Here is a 22,290-nt window from a genome sequence, read left to right as displayed (position 1 = left end):
AAAATTGCGCCCGCTCGTGAAATGGCAAAAACTTTTACTCTTAAAAATCTCCATAGGCAACGTACAGGTTACATGTTTTGAGTTACAGAGGAGGTCTAGGGCTAGAATTATTGCTGTCGCTCTACTGATCGCAGCGATACCCCAGCTCACCTGTGTGGTTTGAACACCGTTTTCATATGCGGGTGCTACTCACGTATGCGTTCGCTTCTGCACGTGAGCTCGGCGGAATGGGACGCTTTTTAAAATTTTTTTTTTTTTTTTTTTTTTCTTATTTTTTTTCCTTTTATTTTTTTTTTTTACACTGTTCCTTAAAAAAAAAAAATGTCTGTTTTATTCCTATTACAAGGAATGTAAACATCCCTAATGAAATAGAAAAAAAGCATGACAGGACCTCTTAAAAAATTAGATCTGGGGTCAAAAAGGCCACAGATCTCATATTTACACTAAAATGCAATAAAAAAATTAATTAAATGTCATTTGAAAAAAAAATTTCCCTTTTTAAGAGTTATGGGCGGAAGTGACGTTTTGACGTCGCTTCCGCCCTGCAATGATATGGAGACTGGTGGGGGCCATCTTCCCCTCACTCGTCTCCATGCCTAACAGGAAGACAAACCAGATTGCCTCCGCGCTACCGACAGCCCTCTCACACCAGCGATAAAAGTGATCTTGCGTCAAATCCGCCGCAGAGACCACTTTTACCTGTAGATGGACCGCCTGCTGATGAAGAGGATACCGGGGTTATGGCCGCTAGCTGTGGCCATAACAATAATATTCCTCTTCAAAGTAGCGGTATAAAATAATGGCAGGCGGTCCGTAAGTGGTTAAAGTGTTAACCCCCAAAAAAAAATAAGGCTCCTGGTCCCTTAAAGCTTGTGCTATGTAATCTGCCCCCCTCTAAACTGTAAAAAAAAAACATGGTTGATCCTGCCACTTCCTCTATCCCTCTCTCTGCACTGACCACGACCATCATGGCTGCTGAGCCCTGACCACCCTGGTCAGCATACGCCCCCTGCCATCCACAGCTCTCCTCTCTCCTCTCTCACCCTCTCCTCCATGCCTGTCAGCTCTGTGTCTCTGTATCCGCCCCCCCCCTGGTTTTAGTAAAAATAAAAAATTATAATTGGTCACTGCCAGCCCCTCTATTATAGATAGGCATATCACACTATAAATATTTTATAAAAACGAGGCATGTAAATATATTTTTGTAGCGTTCTTCAGGCCGGTCACGTGACTCGCCCGGTTTCCAGGTCTACTGCAGGAGGGGCTGGGCGGCCTCCCAGCTGACGTCAGAGTGAGATCTCGGCCCCTCCTGCAGAAGCCATGTATCAGATGTAAAGCAGCCGCAAGTCACGTGACCAGCCTGTATATTGCTCTAAAAAGGTATTTTTCATGCCTCGTTTTTATAAAGGACATGTACAGTGTGCTATGCCTAACTATAATAGAGGTCACACGCCATGGGCTTTCAAAAAAAAAAAAAAAAGATGGCAGTGATTTGTATATATGGGTTCACAAACACTTTAAAGAGACCCTGTCACCAATTCCAAGCTTGTGGCCCCTAGGCTTATATATGTAGGCTCTACTATTCTTTGTTGAAAGGATGCTTAGTACGTGTTCTTAGCATGCTGATCAAGCTGTCACTGACAGTCGCCATGTATGATCATGAATAGGGATGACACGAGTCCGAATCCACCTTCGCTGTCCCACTAGGAAGCTGTCAGATCAATCAGTCGGTGAGCAATGCCTCCATAACATGTCAGGTAGAGCATGATTGGCAACCGCTTCCTGGCAGTATAGCTCAGGAGGGTTCAATCTCATGTCTGAACCTGCCTCACCCCATCACTAATCATGAACCAGTGGGCGGGGGGGGGGGGGGGGGCCTCTCAGTCTTGAGATGGCCGATCACATGATCAGGAATGCCACCTCCCAGAGTATGTGATTGTAAAGGTGTTTTTTGTTTTTTATAATAAGTTAAAAATAATAAACATGTTATTCTTACTTGCCTCCACTTCTGAAGTTTTCCCGCTGGCACTGTTAGCTCCTCCCTGCTGTGGGTGCCCCCTTTAGCACGCCATATACTGAGGGTGCACCTGTGCAGGCTTGCTCCCAATCCAGGCTTTGTGCATCCGTAAACAAAGACAGTGCCAGCCAAACATGTATTCTGTGTACTACCATTTAAATAAACACCTGTAAAAAGTTTTTTTACACTATGGGAGCCCCTTGTTTATTTTTGTTATCACTGGGTTATCAGGATGATCTGAGCTCAGTGCAGGAGGAATGGCTTGTGAGGCGCACACCACCTGCACTGTATCTTCCGTGGATACGTTGCAGCTGGGATATCCAAATGCCTATGCAACCTTCCATTATAGAGGGTCCATTATTTGGGGTAAGAGGACATCCTGACTTTATTGTTGGTGACATCACAAGGTGGAGGATTCCTTTTGGATTTTGCTTTGCATAAGCACCTTAGATTGTTGTTCATCTAATTAACTGTTTTCCTTCACTCAGCCTCTGTTGCTGAATGGACTCGTACGAGCACGTTTTGATTTATTATGTTTATATTATGTACTTGATTTTTGAGTGCAGCTTATCACCTTTCTTCATCACGATTACTGCCCATGGTTTTTATCAAAAACCCATCGGGTGTACACCAAGTGCAGCCTCATCGGGTGGGCACCGAGTGCAGCCTCATCGGGTGGGCACCGAGTGCAGCCTCATCGGGTGGGCACCGAGTGCAGCCTCATCGGGTGGGCTCCGAGTGCAGCCTCATCGGGTGGGCTCCGAGTGCCGCCTCATCGGGTGGGCTCCGAGTGCCGCCTCATCGGGTGGGCTCCGAGTGCCGCCTCATCGGGTGGGCTCCGAGTGCCGCCTCATCGGGTGGGCTCCGAGTGCCGCCTCATCGGGTGGGCTCCGAGTGCCGCCTCATCGGGTGGGCTCCGAGTGCCGCCTCATCGGGTGGGCTCCGAGTGCCGCCTCATCGGGTGGGCTCCGAGTGCCGCCTCATCGGGTGGGCTCCGAGTGCCGCCTCATCGGGTGGGCTCCGAGTGCCGCCTCATCGGGTGGGCTCCGAGTGCCGCCTCATCGGGTGGGCTCCGAGTGCCGCCTCATCGGGTGGGCTCCGAGTGCCGCCTCATCGGGTGGGCTCCGAGTGCCGCCTCATCGGGTGGGCTCCGAGTGCCGCCTCATCGGGTGGGCTCCGAGTGCCGCCTCATCGGGTGGGCTCCGAGTGCCGCCTCATCGGGTGGGCTCCGAGTGCCGCCTCATCGGGTGGGCTCCGAGTGCCGCCTCATCGGGTGGGCTCCGAGTGCCGCCTCATCGGGTGGGCTCCGAGTGCCGCCTCATCGGGTGGGCTCCGAGTGCCGCCTCATCGGGTGGGCTCCGAGTGCCGCCTCATCGGGTGGGCTCCGAGTGCCGCCTCATCGGGTGGGCTCCGAGTGCCGCCTCATCGGGTGGGCTCCGAGTGCCGCCTCATCGGGTGGGCTCCGAGTGCCGCCTCATCGGGTGGGCTCCGAGTGCCGCCTCATCGGGTGGGCTCCGAGTGCCGCCTCATCGGGTGGGCTCCGAGTGCCGCCTCATCGGGTGGGCTCCGAGTGCCGCCTCATCGGGTGGGCTCCGAGTGCCGCCTCATCGGGTGGGCTCCGAGTGCCGCCTCATCGGGTGGGCTCCGAGTGCCGCCTCATCGGGTGGGCTCCGAGTGCCGCCTCATCGGGTGGGCTCCGAGTGCCGCCTCATCGGGTGGGCTCCGAGTGCCGCCTCATCGGGTGGGCTCCGAGTGCCGCCTCATCGGGTGGGCTCCGAGTGCCGCCTCATCGGGTGGGCTCCGAGTGCCGCCTCATCGGGTGGGCTCCGAGTGCCGCCTCATCGGGTGGGCTCCGAGTGCCGCCTCATCGGGTGGGCTCCGAGTGCCGCCTCATCGGGTGGGCTCCGAGTGCCGCCTCATCGGGTGGGCTCCGAGTGCCGCCTCATCGGGTGGGCTCCGAGTGCCGCCTCATCGGGTGGGCTCCGAGTGCCGCCTCATCGGGTGGGCTCCGAGTGCCGCCTCATCGGGTGGGCTCCGAGTGCCGCCTCATCGGGTGGGCTCCGAGTGCCGCCTCAATAGTGCCTGGATCACACAGATCGGCGATCTTTTGTTGTGACATGGAGCTTGGATTTGAATTACCCAGCAGCCGCTCTCAACAAAGTCACGGCTCCTATGATAGACGTCACATTGATTAGATTTCCCGGCATTGGATCAGTGTTCCATTTATCATTTGAGGCAGGACTTTGTTACATCGGCCGGCGAGCATTTCAGTTCCAAGCTCTGTAACACAGCGGGAGATCGCCGCTCTGTATGACATACACACACACGGAGAGGAGGAGGGGGGAGAACTCTGACAGGGGAGCGCGGGGATTACATCATCGATGCAATTGCGATTCAGTCGTTCTCCACATTGATACAGAATTGTTTAAGGCTGAATCGTGATGCAGTGATTATACGATTATTTTCGACACACCTAACTTCTACACAGATCCCCGGTTCCTACCCACACTTATACACATCTCCGGATCCCACCCACACTTCTACACGGATACCCTGGATCCCGCCCGCACTTCTGCAGGGATCCCCCCAGAACTACATGAAGAAATAGATCACTGACCTAAACATTAACAAACTTTTTCTATTGTGACTGACATTAAACAAACATTAGAACTTATTCCCCTTAAACACGGGCAGACTGATCGGGTCCTCCTGTCAGTTTGTTAGGCGGACTTGATCAGAACATCAATTGCCCTCTATGTAGCAGCGGATGTCAGTGGACACCGGCAGACATCTGATCCAATCCTATCTGCTAAAAACAGATGGATGGGGATCTGTTCCCAGTGAGTCTGGTGGATCGAATGACAGTCGGATGGAAATGAACAGGTGAACATGGATTGTTTTTGCAAAATAATATAGTTTAGTGTCACTTTAAAAACTTAACAAGGGGGGGAAAGAGGAACCAGAGACAAAATGTAAGCAGATAAAATGTTGGCATTAATTTTCTTTTTCAGCTGTAAAAAAAAAAAAAACAAAAAAAAAATGATTATGGAAGTCAGGCAATAGACAATACTGCTTTCTTTTCTATTTTTAAAGTGTCACTCACACACGATACGGCAGAGTTTTTTCAGAGAATAGTAGATTTGGTGGTTATTTGGAGCAGTTCCTTCACAGAACATACTTGAGCCTAAGCGCTATGTTTCACTGGCGGCCTTCACTGCAAAGTACGCTTTGTGCTTTAACCCCTTCACATTTGTTGGTGTGTAGTCTCTATCCCAGGACAGGGTTGCTGGGAAAGTTTGTTGTAAGGTTTGTTATAAAGTTTCCTCCATGTCAGTTCTCTGTGTCTCCTCTTCTCCAGCTTCCCAGTTTATTCTGCTGAGGATAAAGTGGCTGTTTATGCATTATGGCTAAAACTTTTTTTTTTAATCGGATAATCTACCATTACTGAATGTGTTTTGCTTTACCTGCCAAACACAATTCTTTACAGCTAGTCTCGTTATACCCCTGCAGCATAGCTAGGTATGTGATGCCACCTGGTCCCCTACTGCACTCCCACTGACCTATACACAGCCTTACAGAACACAGTAGCTATAAAAGTGACAACAAAGTGCAGCGTGGGACCAAGATTTTAACATTCCTGATAAGGATGAATGCTGGTGATTCTATAGTTGCAGATATAGGTGTCATAACAGGTAGGCATAGTTATTCCTGTCCTTAACGGGAGCTTTTTTTTTTTTATTTAAAAAAAAATAAATCTAGGCACTAGTCACTTATGCATTCACATTTTTTTAATTGGGTTGTACATTTAAAGTGTTACTAAACCCACAACCATAAAAGCAGTCTGTATTTGCAGTAAAGCAAGCTTGTTATACTCGCTGTGGAACCTAATCCTCTGCATTGTGTAAAATGGCTGTTTGATCTCATCTTCTCTGATCCTCCCCTTCTTGCATTGTCCCCAAAACATCTCCAGATAAGACTGAGTCGGAGTGCAGGTACCAGGTATTGACAGGTACCCGCTCCCACATCTGCTTGGATCGTCTAAGCAATCCGAGTGGAAGTTCTCCTCTCCCCCTCCCTTCCCGCAGTTTTCTGGGACTTGTCACTGGTCTCAGAAGTCTGCGGGACCAATCGCAAAGCAAAGCGAGGATCATGCTTGCGCAGTGGGCAGCTGGCTGCCCACAGTTAGATGCTGGCAACGGGAACCCGAAGGCTAGTAAAGAACCGGCCTGGGTGTGGATGCCACTGGATCTTTGGACAGGTTATTATCCTATTATAAAAAGTCAACAACTACAGGATTTTAGTTTTAAATTCTTTAGCGGAGAACCACTTTAAGCTGTAACTTAAACCTGCAGTATAATAAATGTACAGAACAGGATGCAACAACACAATGCCGGCACCTAATGGTACTTGCATATAGTTTTGGACGTCTTCTCCATTGCCCCAGCTGCCCCAAACCAAGGAGTTGCTATAATAGGAGAATTCTGACGCTTTCTGATTGCATCAAGATCTGACCTGCTGCCTCCTGTCCCCCTCCCTTTTTGACAGCGAGGCTGCACAATAAAGTGAATGGCCAGTATTTAATAGATTTTCTATATTATGGGGGAAAAATGCTAAATTAAAACCATTTTGGTTCAGTCAAAACGTTCTGGTTTGGTAAACTAAAATAGCTGTAATTACCCCTTGAGGTTCACTTCCTTCTTAGCTTATATATTGTGCTTTTGCATATGTTATGCCATTTTCATATGCATTTCTCTTTGTTTTTGTGTAAAGTTGCAATATAGATGTAGAATATAGATGTAGGTACAGAAAACAGACACTGATCATGTGCTGTCATTCAAATCTGTGGGCCTCTTGTAAGGCGTGTACTGTAGGGGAATGAAGTAATACTAGAATGCTGCATGGTGATCATAAACTACTTCATTTGCGGCTGCCTCTGCATTTTTTATTTTTTTTATTTTTTATTTTTTTTTACTTTTCGGCACCGTCCTGTGCAGTAATTCTTTTCCGCCACTAGATGTCAAAGTGGAGCTCTACACTGTAACTATGCAGAGAGCGGTGCTGATGTCATCAGGTTAGTGCTGCTCTGTGCATTGATGAGGACTGCACACCACTGGAGAAAATCTGAAGAGGGGCTTACATGTAACCTGACCACTGCTTTGGTCAAAAGTGCTTTTTGCTTCCTGTAAACAAAAAAATATTACTGTATATTGCACCTGGCTGCATTAAAGTATTAATGAGAGTTCAGTTTGACTTTAAAGTAATTCTAAAGTCTTGTCATACTTACTGTATATACTCGAGTATAAGCCGAGTTTTTCAGCACATTTTTTTTGTGCTGAAAATGCCCCCCTCGGCTTATACTTGAGTCAAGCACTTTTCTGCAGCAGAGAATTACATCTTCTGAACCGACTTTGGGGCCCCGTATCTGGGGGCCACTTGTTGCTAGGAACCCCAGCACCATATGAAAATGTTGTTGTGCTAGTTCCACTGGGGTTGCACACCAAATATGGGGTTCCTAGCAACAAGTGGCCCTGAGATACGGGGCCCCAAAGTCGGTCAACTGTGTCCATCTGCAGCAGTGTCATTTCGGGACCATTTGGGTCCAGAGACCCCAAATTTTGGCTGCAGCTAGGGGGCATCTAGGAACCCTTAACTACCGAGTTTTAAGTTCAGGGGACCTATGGCTGCAAATGGGCACCGTGAGGCTGCAAATGGGCATTGTTGACCTTCTTATCCACTTAAAGTAGCTGCGCATTTCTCACCCTAGGCCTGTACTCGAGTCAATACGTTTTCCCAGTTTTTTGTGGTAAAATTAGGTGCCTCGGCTTATATTTGGGTCGGCTTATACTCGAGTTTTACGGTACCTGTAATGTGCAATGGTTTTGCACAGAGCAATCCACATCCTCCTCCTCTCCGGTCCCTCGCCTGCGCTCCTGGCTCCTCCCTCCTGCCGGGTACCCAAGCAGGCACGCTCCCGTCCCGCGGCTGTGTGTGTCCATTCACAAAGCCGCGGTTCAGCCTTGCCCCCTCGTTTCCTGATTGGCTCACTGGCTGTTATTGACCGCAGTGGGAGTCAATGGCACCTGCTGCTGCCAAAAGCAAATCAGGCGTGCGAGTCCCCGGAGAGGCAAGGCTCTAATGGACATTGCTGGATAAAGAGGGGGCTCAGGTAAGTTATAGGGGGTCTGGGGGGGGGGCTCCTGCACAAAGAAACTTTTTTTTACCTTCATGCATAGAATGCATGAAGGTAAAATACCTTCTGCCTTTACAACCACTTTAAACCCAGGTTCACACTGCTGCGGTGCGAGACACCGAATATAATTCACACAGGAATGGCAGGCCATTCCTGTGCGAATTACATGCGGTGTGTCTGGGGTGTGATTTGAGCCATGGGTTTGTATGTTTTAACTCGCACTGCTTTAGAACCAAACTGGTGCAGGACTCTTTTTTTTCGATCCGATTCTGCAAATTGTGCTGTGTTTTGCAAAACGCAGTCGGTTCACATGTACGGGTTGAGATTTCGATGCAGTGCTGAATCTGCAGCCTAGTATGTACATGAGTTTGACTTAGTATTGGCCTCTTGCAAGAGAGAGGGGCAGAACTGGGAGCCAGTCAGGTATTTTGCATGCTGATGTGCCGCTAAAGATTGTGCTGATAGGAGAGAGCAGAGTGAACAGAAAGATGGTCTCATCCGTTTGCTGCTGCTTATTTGATGCCCAGACAGTCTCAGAATGGAAAGGGGACGCTTCTATATTCCTTCTGCAGTCTACAACTGTAACAGAGAAAGTGGCATCCTTCACCCGGCAGGGCTGTGTAAATCTCGGTATTGTACAGGTAGCATTACAAATCCTGAGACAGAAAAAAAGCAGCTCCCGTATATGTATTTCATCTGTGTATTTAGCTGTTTGCCTGGACTTCAGCTTTTAAGATTATAGAATCTCTGCACAGATTCCTAGCTGAAGCTATCTGAGGGAAGCTCTTCCTTTCCTGAGACCACCTAGTGTTTTTACATGTCGATGAAAGGGAACAGTGACAGGTCCTCCATTTTCCACAAAGATCTGCTTTTTATTATCGACTTAAGACAGACCACATGCAGCACTGGAAAACAATATCCCAAGAGTAGGCTAACGCTTCCTGCCATCTTCAGAGCAAATATTTTTACTCTTATCTGTACCTCCGGTGTGGGGATGCTTATTGGTTTTGGTAATATTAATCTAGGTCTTCTTAAAGTGGGCCTCCAATGTTCTTTATAGCCTAACTACTGCATCCTTAGGCTTAAGCCTTTTTTTATTTTTCTTAATATAGTTTAACATATGTTCCGGAAGGATTGAACAATGTAAAACTTTTTTTTGTATTTGCTACAGGTTCGGAAGGGAGCTCTGATTTTGCAGATGATAGTTTCTCATCTGATGAAGATGTTGGCGAGCCTGAAGCCACAAAGAATGAGTCAGAGGACAATGTTGAGCCTGATGAAGATCCAAACAAGGGCTGGGCTGATGCCATGGCCAAAATCCTTAATAAAAAGATGCCGGACAAGGCCGGCACTATACTGGTAAAGAGCAAAGCCCTGGAGAAAGAGAAGGCGCGGGAAAGGCTTGAGAAGTTGGAAAAGAGGAAAGAGGTGAGGTCTGAACTTGAAGGCTGGTCTTTCTGTGAGATAAGGACAAGCTGGCTCATTTGCCAATGCTTAGTTGTAAAGTAAAAGTTATCTTTATACAGTATTTTAGTTATAGATTGAACCTAGCGGATTCGATCTGCTTACCTTTTGAGTTTACACATAGCTAAGGAGTTAAAGAAAAACTATGAAAACTGGGCTATTCCAGCTGAGCATACAATCCTTCAGGCAAACCGCTTGTCAAATGGGTCAGTAGATACGTTTTTCTCTGTGGTTAAGGTGTCAAGTTGAGGTTGAAACCTCTCCCTCCAGCCTATGGAGCCTATTTGTCCCTTATTTTGATGGGTAACCTTTTGCCTATCCAGTGCATATAACACCATTCCTCCCACTGACACCATTAATGGTACTATTCTTCTCAATGATACCAACAGTGGGGACTTCTTCCTCCCATTAAAACCAATGATGGGGCATAGTTTATGCTTACTGATGTCAGAGCATTTTTTACTCCCACTAGCCACAGTCTGGCCCCCACTAAAGCCTGAAGGACAGTAAACTGTCCCTTTACTTAGAAAAAAAACAGGTTTCTTTTACATCTTGTGTGCTTCCTTGTGGGAGATTTTGTCAGCTGTGATTAAAGCCTCTGTTTATATGCAGAAATGCATCAACATGATTGTCCAGAACTGTTTGCTCGCTTTTAAGCCCCGTACACACGGGCAGAATGTCGGTAGACATATACAGGTTCAAACAATACCGGCCGACATTCTGCCTGTGTGTATGTCGGTTTGTTGGACGTTCATGCCTAAAAACCAGCAGCCAACAGACTCCCGTTTCAGAGAGATTTTCCATTCCTGCTGTGTTTCTGGGACATGTAGTTAAGGTAAAACTCCTGAATGGGACACAGATGCCAATAAAAACCTGTCAGGGATTCTTATCTATCCCTACTTAGTCAATAATAAACATATGCCTATATTACCACTATGGCTATATCGACTACTTCCGTTTTTGTTAAAATTTACAATAGATATGTAATATTCATCTACCCAGAATTCACTTTTTAAACGAATAGGCAGAACTAAACCAAACGTGTGTAAAAACAATGTGTCAATGTTTTTCTATAACACAAAATCAAATGTCCACAAAAGAAACAGTTACTATTTCAATGTGTTATACATGTATATTTTATTAATTGGTGTCCTCGGTGAAGGAAGTTTTAAAGTGGAACCAAACCCTCCTATCTTATAGCATTGAATGACACATATACAGAGTCTGAGAGGCTGCACACCCCGATAACAAATATTTGTTAAAAAAAAGGAAAATTCCCCGTGGGGTTTTTTAGCAGAAAATCTTTTACTGCCAAGAAAGCTGCTATTTTGGCCTCTGTTTGATTTGATGTTGCCATAGTGCTGCACATGTGATCAGTTATGTCACCAGCCATTGATAGTTTGAGAGCACAAGCATCTTCACAGCATGCCTTAAATGTAACTTCAGTAATAAAACTAACACAGGATGTGTATTCGGTGAAAACACACATTCTATGAGTGCGCCATTGGCACTAATTTCAAGCACATTTAAAGGATAAGTTCGTCTTTTGTAACACATTACACCGATATTCAGGGCGTAATATGTTACAGATGCACCGGCCTCTGCAGCCCCTGATCCCCCATTTTTAACAGCAAGCGGAAGGGGGGGGGGAATCTTCTCCCCCTGCTCACTGTCACAACCTATGTCGCCGGGTCGCGTTATTCATTTATAGTGTTCTGTAAATGTTAAAACTAAAAATACTGACCAGCCTTTGCGGCTGTCGGCTTGAAGTTCTCAATGAACTACCAGGGTGCTGTTGAGCGCTCTAGGTAGTTGCCTGTCCGTATGATGTACGGGCAGACAGCTACAGACTATCTGCAAGAGCCCCGCATGGCACCCTGCTGATCGTGGGTCATACTAAAAAATAAAAAAAAAATAATTTCATCAATCGTGATATCTAGTATACTGTTGCAAAGTAAAGCCCCGTACATATATCTGGCTGCAACCGGTCCAACAGAAGCCTGCCGAACATCCGGCATCTGTCGAAGAGACAGAAAAGTCTGCTGATAAGCGCTCTCAGCCTTGGCTGGGAGTGCTATCCAGTGTGTTCGGGGGGGGGGGGGGCACACATCTCCCTGTCAAACACAATAGCACAGCGGGGAAGATCGCTGCGTTAACATTGGGTTATTAGTAAAGGATCTCCTCCTGAGCTCTTCTTTTTTTTGTTTTTTTTTGTTTTGTTTTTTTCATTCAGCCGGGTTGATGCAAAAAAAAAAAAAAAAAACAGAGTGTACCAGGCTTTTGTGTGACAGCCAGCTACAGTGATCACATGACTAGGAAGCCAATGACACTGCTTTGGCATTTATATTTAATTGGCCAGCTCCTGATGGCTGGAAAGGGTTAAAGAAAAGCAGAGATTATAGAACTCTTTATTATATCTTCTCGTACTGCTCTTATGGTATGTTGTATGTCCCCTGACATCTCTTGTCCATTGCAGATTGATAAGAAGCGACAGTGGGAGATGATGTGCCGAGTGAAACCAGATGTGGTCAGAGACAAAGAGGTGGAGAGGAATCTGCAGAGAATCGCCACCAGGTACAAAACAAGAATGCAGAGAGGTTTTGTCAATGTGCACTAGGGTTTCCCGATACCACTTTTTCAGGACCGAGTACAAGTACCGATACTTTTTTTCAAGTACTCGCCGATACCGAATACCGATGCTTTTTTTTTTATGTCACGTGACAGTGTTTTTTTTTTTAATTTTTTTTTTTAACAGTGCTTTTTTTTTTTTTTTTTTTTTTTTTTTTTTTGGGGGGGGGGGGGGGGTTGGTGAACGGTGTATGTGTGTGTGTGTGTTTTGTTTTGTTTTTTTTTTTAAATTTACAATTTTTATTTTTTACAATAATTTTTTTTTTTTTATTCTTTATTGCAATATGTGTTTTTTTTGTTTTTTTTTTTAATCAGCCCTGTTGGGGGGCTTTGGTGAGATATCAGGGGTCTTAACAGACCTCTGATATCTCCCCCTTGAGACAGAGAAAGAGACAGAGAATAGAGATTCCCCAGTCCCTTTCTCTGCAGCCTCAGCTGCACTGAGAATGAATGGAGAGAAGACAGCGGCTCCTCTCCATTCATAAACTGACACATAATATTCACAAGAGATTACAATGTTTCAGTTATGTGAATGGACAGAGTCAGATGACTCTGTCTATTCACAAAGGAAGGAGGAGACGGAGGGGGAGAACGGAGGGGGACAGAGAAGGAGAGGGGAACGGAGGGGACAGCGGAGAGGCACAGGGAAGGAAAGAGGAACGGAGGGGGACAGCGGAGAGGCACAGAGGAGGAAAGAGGAACGGAGGGGGACAGCGGAGAGGCACAGAGGAGGAAAGAAGAACGGAGGGGGACAGCGGAGAGGCACACAGGAGGAAAGAGGAACGGAGGGGACAGCGGAGGGGGACAGAAAAGGAGAGAAGAACGGAGGGGGACAGCGGAGAGGCACAGAGGAAAGGAGGGGGCATGGAGGATAATGCAGGGACAGTCAGCGGTGAGCGATCACCGCTGTGTCACTAAAGCAGCTGAAAGCCGCTGGGGGAGAAGCTTGTATCTCCCCCATGCGCCGATCACAGCTGACTTTTAGGTATCGGGGAAGCATCGGGAGCATTTGCCCGAGTACAAGTACTTGGGCAAATGCTCGGTATCGGTACCGATACTAGTATCGGTATCGGGACAACCCTAATGTGCACTATTGCATGATAACTGCAGTTCTCTGGAGTTAGGACTCTGTGTCTATTAAAAGATAAAACTAAAGTAAGGTACAGAGAAAAGAGACCGCTGCTCACAGGTGATACAATCGGTAACACTCCAAGCTTGCTTCTATGAGGTGGGGTGTACGCCCTGCCACTGCAGCAGAAATCATGGAACAGGAAAACTTTGAATCAGCAGCACACCCACAGAGGAAGTAAAGTAGAAAGCCTTTATTGAAGCATACATATAATAAAAGCAATGGATGGGTACAGGCAGGGTAAAATGCAGGTAGGTTGACGCGTTTCACACTGTAAAAGTGCTTTGTCAAAACCACAAAGTTGCAAAAGCCACAGTCTCTCTTAGAACACACAAATCACATGACGGCACAGGTGCAAATCATCAAATTGGACTCAGCTATTGCAAATACAAACCAATAAAATCTCCTGTTTAAGAAAAAATATTTATAAAAACACAGAAAAAGATTCTATTCTATATAGCAACCTCTATAACAAAGGGAAAAAGAGGAAAATCTCCCCCTGATCTAAAAGGTTACACACTGCTCAAATACGATAAGGCGGACGTTCTTTGATTTGAAAGGAGATGAGATACCAGGTATACAGGAGACTTGACATGCAGTGGAAAAATAATAACAAGAAAATAAATAATTTCTGCATGTCAATCAATAAAGAATTCTAAAATGACCAAAATACAGTAGCATACATCGATCATAAAAATGGGTTAAATCCCACTCAAAATTCAACCCCTGGGGAATTCTAGTATTAAGAGAAAATATCCAGAATACTTCCTGCTTACACAGGATTCTGGATTTATTGATGAGAACACTGGAATATTAATACTTCCTCGTATAGGCATTTTATTACACAGGAGTTTCACTTTCTCTACCCTCTGCAATGTTGATGGCCCTATGAAGCAAATTTTCGCCATAGCCCTTCTTCTAAAAGTCTATTATTCATACTCCTTTTTTCCCTTATCGTCTTTCAGGACAGCACTTGAGAGAGTGACTCCTCCCCTTACCAACAGGAAACACCTCTTCCACCAAACTTTAAAAGGAGGCTCCTTTCCACACATTGTCAGTTTTTGTGTTTCCTCCGGAGGGAACACTTCGTGGGAAGTCAGGGCTCTCAGGTGCTGTCCTGGGAGCTCAGGTTTCCTGGATTTCCATCAAACACTTTTTTACCTCATGAGAGCTGTTCCTCCCATTCCACAGCTGAGGTGAAGTGCTGCTGGCTGGGCTCCCTCTCCCTCTTCATATGGGCTCAGGGTGAGTCCGACTGTCGTGGGCATCGCTCCTAGGCGGCGGCAAGACAGGCGGTGGCCGTTTACTATATTTTTTTTCTCAGGTCCACCGCCTGTTGCTTATTGCACTGCCGCCATCTTGGGGATGGCAGCGGGGCTCCATCCGCCGGAAGTGAGGCATCCGGAGGGGGCGGCGCCCACGGAACAGGCGTGCGGCGTCATTTCCGCCGGAAATCGCAGAGGGAAAGGGGAGGAACGGGGCTGGTGCTTATTTAGCGGTTCTGGTCCGGCGCACTGGGGCTATTGGAGTCCGGAACCGGCGTTTAGCCACACAAACACAGCAAGCGCTCCTCGATGGAATCGATGGCGGCAGCGAGTGGGACAGGCACAGGCACCAGCAAGGCCCAGGTAAGGTGCAGTTGTATACTGTCTTCCTTGTACTGTGGGGTCTCTCTCTCTCTCTCTCTCTCTCTATCTCCCCCCCCCCCCCCGGTGGCAGGGGCCTGTCTGGGCACATAAAGCAGTTAGCTCTTACTGTGCACCTGTGGTGAGCATCCTTGGGTATAGGACAGGTTGTCTCACTGGGATGGTTTCTTCTTTTGTCTCATGGCAGGCCAAGAGCTCTGATCCAGTGGCAAAAAGAAAATGTCCTTCATGTAAATCCAAGCTACCTGAAGGATGGAAGAAGACGTTATGTCAAGCTTGTATTGATTTGCTAGTTAAAGAAGAAGCTTCTTCCGCTTGCAGCGACTTGATTGCATCGGTTAAAAAGGAACTTGATGCGACCATTCAATCATTTCGCTCTTCCCTAGCAAACCCATCCCTGAGTCAGCCTACTACCTCACAGTCCTCCCAAGGCTCACTTATAGTCCCGACGATGGAGACTGAGGCATCTCCTACCCCAGAGGGACATTCCCCCCCTCAATCTGAGGATTCTGATGAGGGTGAGGAAGGAGAAAATTTACCTTCAAGATTTAAATTGTCTTTAGAACAGGTAGATGGCCTGTTAAAAACAATCTATACCACACTGGGTCTGGAGGAGGAAAGAAAGGAGTTATCTCTGCATGATAAAATGTATGCAGGGCTTAGCGAGCACAAAAATCACAATTTCCCAGTACACTCTGTTATTTCTGAAGCTATTAAGAAAGAGTGGGCAGAGCCAGAGAGAAAGCCTTTCTTTCCCAAAGCCTTAAAAAGGCGTTTCCCTTTTGATGAAGATCCAGCGGCGGTTTGGAACAAAAACCCCAAACTAGATGCCGCGTTTTCCCAGGTCTCGAGGTCTACAGATTTGGCATTCGAGGACATGGGGGTGTTGAGAGATCCCATGGATAAAAGGATGGACCAGCTACTAAAGAGGGCTTGGCAATCCATCATGGGAAATCTTAAACCTACTATGGCAATTACAGTGGTATCCAGAAATATGGAGTTCTGGTTAGAGCAACTTAAGGCCCATATCTCAACAGACTCACCAAAACAAGAAATTTTGGATTCATTTTCAACTCTGTCTGCCGCTGTCGCATTTATATCTGATGCTTCAGCGGAATCAATTAAAATGACAGCTAGATCTGCTGCCCTAGCCAACTCAGCCAGAAGGGCTCTGGTTGAAAACTTGGCCGGGGGACGCGGCATCCAAAAACAAGCTGTGTGGGATACCGTTCCTGGGTGACTTGCTTTTTGGACCTGATTTAGATGCGGTTCTAGATAGAACTGCTGATAAAAAGAAGTCTTTTCCCATCAAAAAGAAAAAGCAGCCAGTTAAACGTTTTTTTTCGTTCCCAAAGGGCTCAAGAACAAACCAAACCCCAGGAGAAAAGAAAAAATTGGGCATCGCAGAAGGGTAAAGGCAAAGGAAATGTCCTTTTCCATCCTCCTGCAGCCTCCGGTAAAGCACAATGACTTGTGCGTACCAGTGGGGGGAAGGCTTCAAAGTTTCCTTCCCCTTTGGGCCAGCATGACAGAAAGTCTATATATTTTGGACATGCTGTCCCAAGGTTGCAGGATAGAGTTTTCGGATCGCCCGCCAGAAAGATTCTTTGTAACAAACCTACCAAGGGATCTAACAAAGGCTCGGGCCATGAAGAACCTTTTAAAGGATCCGAGGCACCAGAGGGTAGTGATACCAGTATCCCCAGAAGAACAGGGTCAGGGTTTCTATTCACACATCTTTCTGATAAGAAAACCATCCGGAAACTTCCGTCTTATCCTCAACCTAAAACCCCTGAACAAGTCAGTCCTATACAAAAAGTTTTGTATGGACTCAATTTTCACGGTCAGAAACATTCTGACAAAAGATTGTTTTATGGCATCAATCGATCTGAGGGATGCTTATCTTCATATTCCTGTGGCACCTCAGTCCCAGAAGTTCCTGAGGTTTGCGGTGAATATGGGCAAGGAGATTATACATCTTCAGTTCAGGGCCCTTCCCTTCGGCCTGTCGTCAGCTCCTCGTATTTTTACGAAGATAATGGCGGAAGCTCTCGCCCCTCTTCGACTCCAGGGGATTGCGGTAATTCCATATCTGGACGACCTCCTCTTTTTTGCCCCATCCAGGGAAAAGTTGCAGGAGGATTTGAACAAATCCCGCAGTCATTTAGAGTCACTAGGGTGGATAGTGAATGTTCAAAAATCAAATTTCATCCCAGCTCAGCAAGTACTGTTTCTGGGTTATTTGATAGATTCAGTGAAGCAAAAGATTTTTCTCCCAGAAGAGAAAAAGATCAAGGTCCAAAGGGTAATAACGGCACTACAAACAAATCAACTGATTTCAGTCCGAAAGGTTATGTCGGCTCTGGGGACATTAACCTCTTCAATGCCAGCCATCCAATGGGCAAGGCTGCATTTCAGGACTCTCCAGAGGTTCCTTCTAAGGACATGGAACCACAGGACGGAGAGTTTGGATACAAAAGTAAAGATTCCCACCAGAGTCAAACGTTCACTTTGGTGGTGGAAAAGTCAGGTAGTACTGCAAAGAGGTCTTCTTTGGTCTTTTCTGACCGGGAAAGTGGTCACAACAGACGCCAGTTTGCAGGGATGGGGGGCCCACATGGGTCAAGCCTTAGCGCAGGGAACATGGTCCCAGTTCGAGGCCCAAAGATCCTCAAATTGGAGAGAGCTGAAGGCAGTTGCCCTAGCATTAGCTTTCTTCTCTCAAAACCTCATAGGTTGCCATGTCCAGATTTTGTCGGACAATGGCACGGCCATAGCCTACCTGAACAAACAGGGAGGCACAAGAAGCAGGGCCCTTCACTTACTGTCAGTAGAGATTCTGGAGTGGGCGGAGAACCACTTACTATCTCTATCCGCAGTCCATCTAAAAGGCACATTGAACGAAGTAGCGGATTATCTGAGCCGACAGAAAGTTCAGGAATCAGAGTGGAGTCTGAACAGGAAGGTGTTTGCATTAATCACCAGTGTTTGGGGCCTTCCGCAGGTAGATCTGTTTGCTTCAAAACAAAACACGCAGCTCCCGAATTTTTTCTCCCTTCAGAGAGACATTTGCTCTCAGGGGATAGATGCTCTGGCACATCCGTGGGATTTTCACCTAGGGTATGCTTTTCCTCCATTCCGATTAATCCCTCTAGTGTTGAGGAAAATACTGAAAGAGAGAGTATCAATCATTTTGATTACTCCATATTGGCCAAAGAGAGCTTGGTTTTCCACGATTCTGCAGTTGGCAATCAAACCATGTTGGCATCTCCCGCTCAGTCAGGATCTGTTGATTCAGGGGCCAGTGCTTCATCCAGAGGTAGGCAGGTTAAAGCTCACTGCCTGGTATCTGAGGAGCAATTAATGAGAAGCAAAGGCTTTTCAGAACGTTTAACTGCTACGTTGCTTTCCAGTAGGAAAAAGGTAACCAGGGATATTTACGCCAAAGTATGGAAAGTCTATGTTTCTTTCTGTCATTCAGAACATAGGGGGGTTAAAGACCTAGTTTCAGTGCTGGAATTTTTGCAAAAAGGTGCAGATAAGAATCTGGCGGTCAGCACTCTTAAGGTGCAGGTGGCTGCCTTGGGAGTTTATCTGGAGAGATCCTTATCTTCAGAAACTCTGATCATGAGATTTTTCAAAGCACTTTCCAGGTCGAGACCGGTACCGGTGAAGCATTTCCCAAATTGGGATCTCTCGGTGGTTCTGCAGGCTCTGGCAAAAGAACCATTTGAGCCTTTACAGGCCATATCCCTAAAGAATTTAACTTTGAAGACTATTTTTATGGTCGCAATTACTTCAGCAAGAAGGATTAGTGAACTGCACGCCCTATCAGTAAAAGAGCCTTTTTTGTCAGTTTTTCCTGATAGAGTTGTCCTTAAAGTAGATCCGGGTTTTTTGCCAAAAGTGGCAAGCTTTAGTAACAGGTCTCAGGAGATTACTCTACCAACCTTTTCTGCTAACCCTTCGGGTGCAAAGGAAGAGCAGTTTCACAATTTAGACGTAAGGCGTATCCTATTACAGTATTTGGAAGTAACAGGAGGGTTTAGAGTTTCAGATTCATTATTTGTTCTTTTTTCTGGAAACAAGAAAGGCCAACAAGCATCAAAAGCATCATTGGCTAGATGGCTTAAGACAGCTATTTCTGTAGCCTATTCTCAAATGGGTTTATCTTCCCCGCTGGGATTTAGGGCTCATTCAACAAGAGCGCAGGCCACTACATGGGCAGAAAGAGCTGGTGCCACCCCAGATCAGATTTGTAAGGCGGCTACGTGGTCAAGCTACTTAACGTTTGTCCGTCATTACAGACTGGATCTCCTATTAGCAGGTGATCAGGCTTTTGGCAGAAAGGTTCTGCAGGCTGTGGTCCCTCCCTAGGGGGGTAAGTCTCTATTATCCTCTCAAGTGCTGTCCTGAAAGACGATAAGGGAAAATTCAAGTTAGACTTACCGGTAACTTGTTTTCCTTGAGTCTTTCAGGACAGCAGCATCCCGCCCTATTGTTTTTTTATATATATATACTGTGACTAATCATATCTCGATTATGTGTTCCAGTTTGGGGCCGGAGGTTCTCTACTACTACTGACAATGTGTGGAAAGGAGCCTCCTTTTAAAGTTTGGTGGAAGAGGTGTTTCCTGTTGGCAAGGGGAGGAGTCACTCTCTCAAGTGCTGTCCTGAAAGACTCAAAGAAAACAAGTTACCGGTAAATCTAACTTGAATTTTCCTTCTGAAAATTATCATCTCTACTGCATAATCTCCGCAGTCTGAGCAACTGACCTACAGGAATGGCACGCGTGACATGGTGAGGATGTCCTGAGTCAGCACGAAGTAGCGCATTACCAGAATTAGGTTTTCTGTATATACTAGACTGAATGTGGCCTTCCTCACTGAGAAGTGTGACATCCAAAAAGGAAATTGATTCACCATTTATCTGCCCAGTAAACTGCAGGTTCAGACAGTTGTCATTCAAGCAATCAAGAAAAAAAATCCAAATCACCTACACTGTCTGAGCAAACGAACAGCAAATCGTCTATAAACCTCCGGTAAAATGTAATCCTTGCATGAAAAGGGTTTCCATCCCCAAAAATGCAATCTATCTCCTACCTACCCATGTATAGATTGGCGAGAGATGGTGAAAACCAAGCTCCCCTAGCTGCCCCGCATCTCTGGAGATAGAAACCCCCATGAAAAGAAAAAAGTTGTGGGTCAACAAAAAATCTAGACACTCCAAAATGTATTCCTTGTGAATCACGGAATAATTACTAAAACGATCAAGAAAAAATTCCACAGCCCGTAAACCCATATGATGAGGTATTGATGAGTAGAGGCTGGATACGTTGCACGTTATCCAGGTATCACCATCTTCCCATGCCAAATCTCTACAACATTGTAATAATTTAGTGTCGGCGGGAAGGCTCCTCACTAAGGGCTGTAACTGACAATCAACCCACAGTCCTAAGTGTTCATTGAGAGAGACTATCCCAGCCACTATGGGACGTCCCTTAAGTGGGTCCAAACCTTTTATGTGTTTTTGGAAGATGTTGAAACAATAGCATAATAGGTGCTATGGGAACCATATTTTCACCTTCTTTCTGTGACAAAATGCCCAGACGAGCCCCTTTTTAAAACCAACATACCCAAAATGTATTTATAATCAGTGGTAGGCTCACTCTTCAGCTCAGAATATATATCCTTATCAGACAGCTGCCGAAGGGCCTCCGCCTGATACATGAAGGCGACCTGAACCACCACCACCCCCCCATTTTTAATCACTATAGCGGATTCCTTACGAAGTGTCTCAAGCGCAAGTCGCTCTTCATAGGGCAGATTATCATTCAACACATGACCCCTGCTTCTAGAGTGTAAAGCCAATTGAGTTAAATCTTTTTCGACATTCTTCTGAAAAGTGTCCAAGGCTTTTACTCTGGAATTAACAGTAAAAAAATCAGTGTGTTTTTATAGGGGCTTCCATGGGAGGGGTGGCTTCATATTCATCACCACCAGATGATATATCCTGTAGCTCCTCTAAATCTTGAACTGCACATAATTCTCTAAAATTCATGGATGATTGTGATATTATAGAGCCAGAGTGATCAGTGGCTAAATCTTGGGCATCTTGATAGTAACGTTTCCGTAGGGTGAGATTGCGTGCATACTTATTTACATCCAAGATCATATCAAATAAACAAAAATGTCTAATTGGACAAAAATTCAAACCTTTGGAGAAATTTCTGATGAAGATAAAGGTCTAGTGGACAGATTCAGGACGTTGGAGCCCTCTTCTGCTGGTGACCCCTGAGTTGGTAGGGAACTCTTCCTTCTCCTACCCCCCTCTCCTTGTTTTTTTGGGGGGTGTCATTTTTGCCTGTTTTTCTTCTTTTTTTCCTTGAAGGCCCGTTTGAGAGTTTAAATGTGATTCAACCAAACCTCCAACCACCCCCTCCACAGATGAGTCAGAGGAAAAACCACTTGCAGCATAATCACAAATCTCAGTTTCTGTATCGGAAAAGCTAACGTGTTTACCCGTACTGCTCACAGTGGAACATTTCCTAAATCTGTGTTGAAAATTAGGTTTCTTCCAAACAAACAGAATTGGTCTCACAATCTAATCGGTCTCTCAGTAATTTTTCCGTCTTATTTTCAATAATGCCCTCCTCCTAAAGTAAGGAGGAGACAACAAGGTGTCTATTCTAATAGACAATATAAAATGCATTCTGATGATGGTGATATCATCATTTGGTTTTCTCAAGGCTAAGTTTACCTTCATGGACATATTAACCACTTCAGCCCCGGAAGGATTTACCCCCTTCCTGACCAGAGCACTTTTTACAAATTGGCACTGCGTCGCTTTAACTGCTAATTGCGCGGTCATGCAATGCTGTAACCAAACAAAATTTGCGTCCTTTTCTTCCCACAAATAGAGCTTTCTTTTGATGGTATTTGATCACCTCTGCCGTTTTTATTTTTTGCGCTATACACGGAAAAAGACCGAAAATTTTGAAAAAAAATGATATTTTCTACTTTTTGTTCTAAAAAAAATCCAATAAACTCAATTTTAGTCATACATTTAGGCCAAAATGTATTTGGCCACATGTCTTTGGTAAAAAAAATGTCAATAAGTGTATATTTATTGGTTTGCGCAAAAGTTATAGCGCCTACAATCTAGGGTACATTTTCTGGAATTTACACAGCCTTTAATTTATGACTGCCTATGTCG

At 45.8% G+C, this 22,290-nt stretch overlaps 1 protein-coding gene across 1 annotated transcript in view; it reads left to right on the top strand.

The window, feature by feature from the left end:
- The window catches only part of RRP15 (ribosomal RNA processing 15 homolog), a 51,305-nt gene that overhangs the window by 1,531 nt on the left and 27,484 nt on the right, over positions 1-22,290 (top strand). Inside the window, exons 2-3 of the mRNA XM_073628370.1 lie at positions 9,379-9,635; positions 12,148-12,245. Of these exons, the coding sequence (XP_073484471.1) occupies positions 9,379-9,635; positions 12,148-12,245 (355 nt within the window). The remainder of the gene's footprint in view (positions 1-9,378; positions 9,636-12,147; positions 12,246-22,290) is intronic.

Source organism: Aquarana catesbeiana, linkage group LG04 (genome assembly GCF_042186555.1).
Source record: "Aquarana catesbeiana isolate 2022-GZ linkage group LG04, ASM4218655v1, whole genome shotgun sequence".
NCBI lineage: Eukaryota > Metazoa > Chordata > Amphibia > Anura > Ranidae > Aquarana > Aquarana catesbeiana.
Note: the sequence above shows the minus strand (reverse complement) of the source record. Positions and strands in the feature narration are given on the sequence as shown.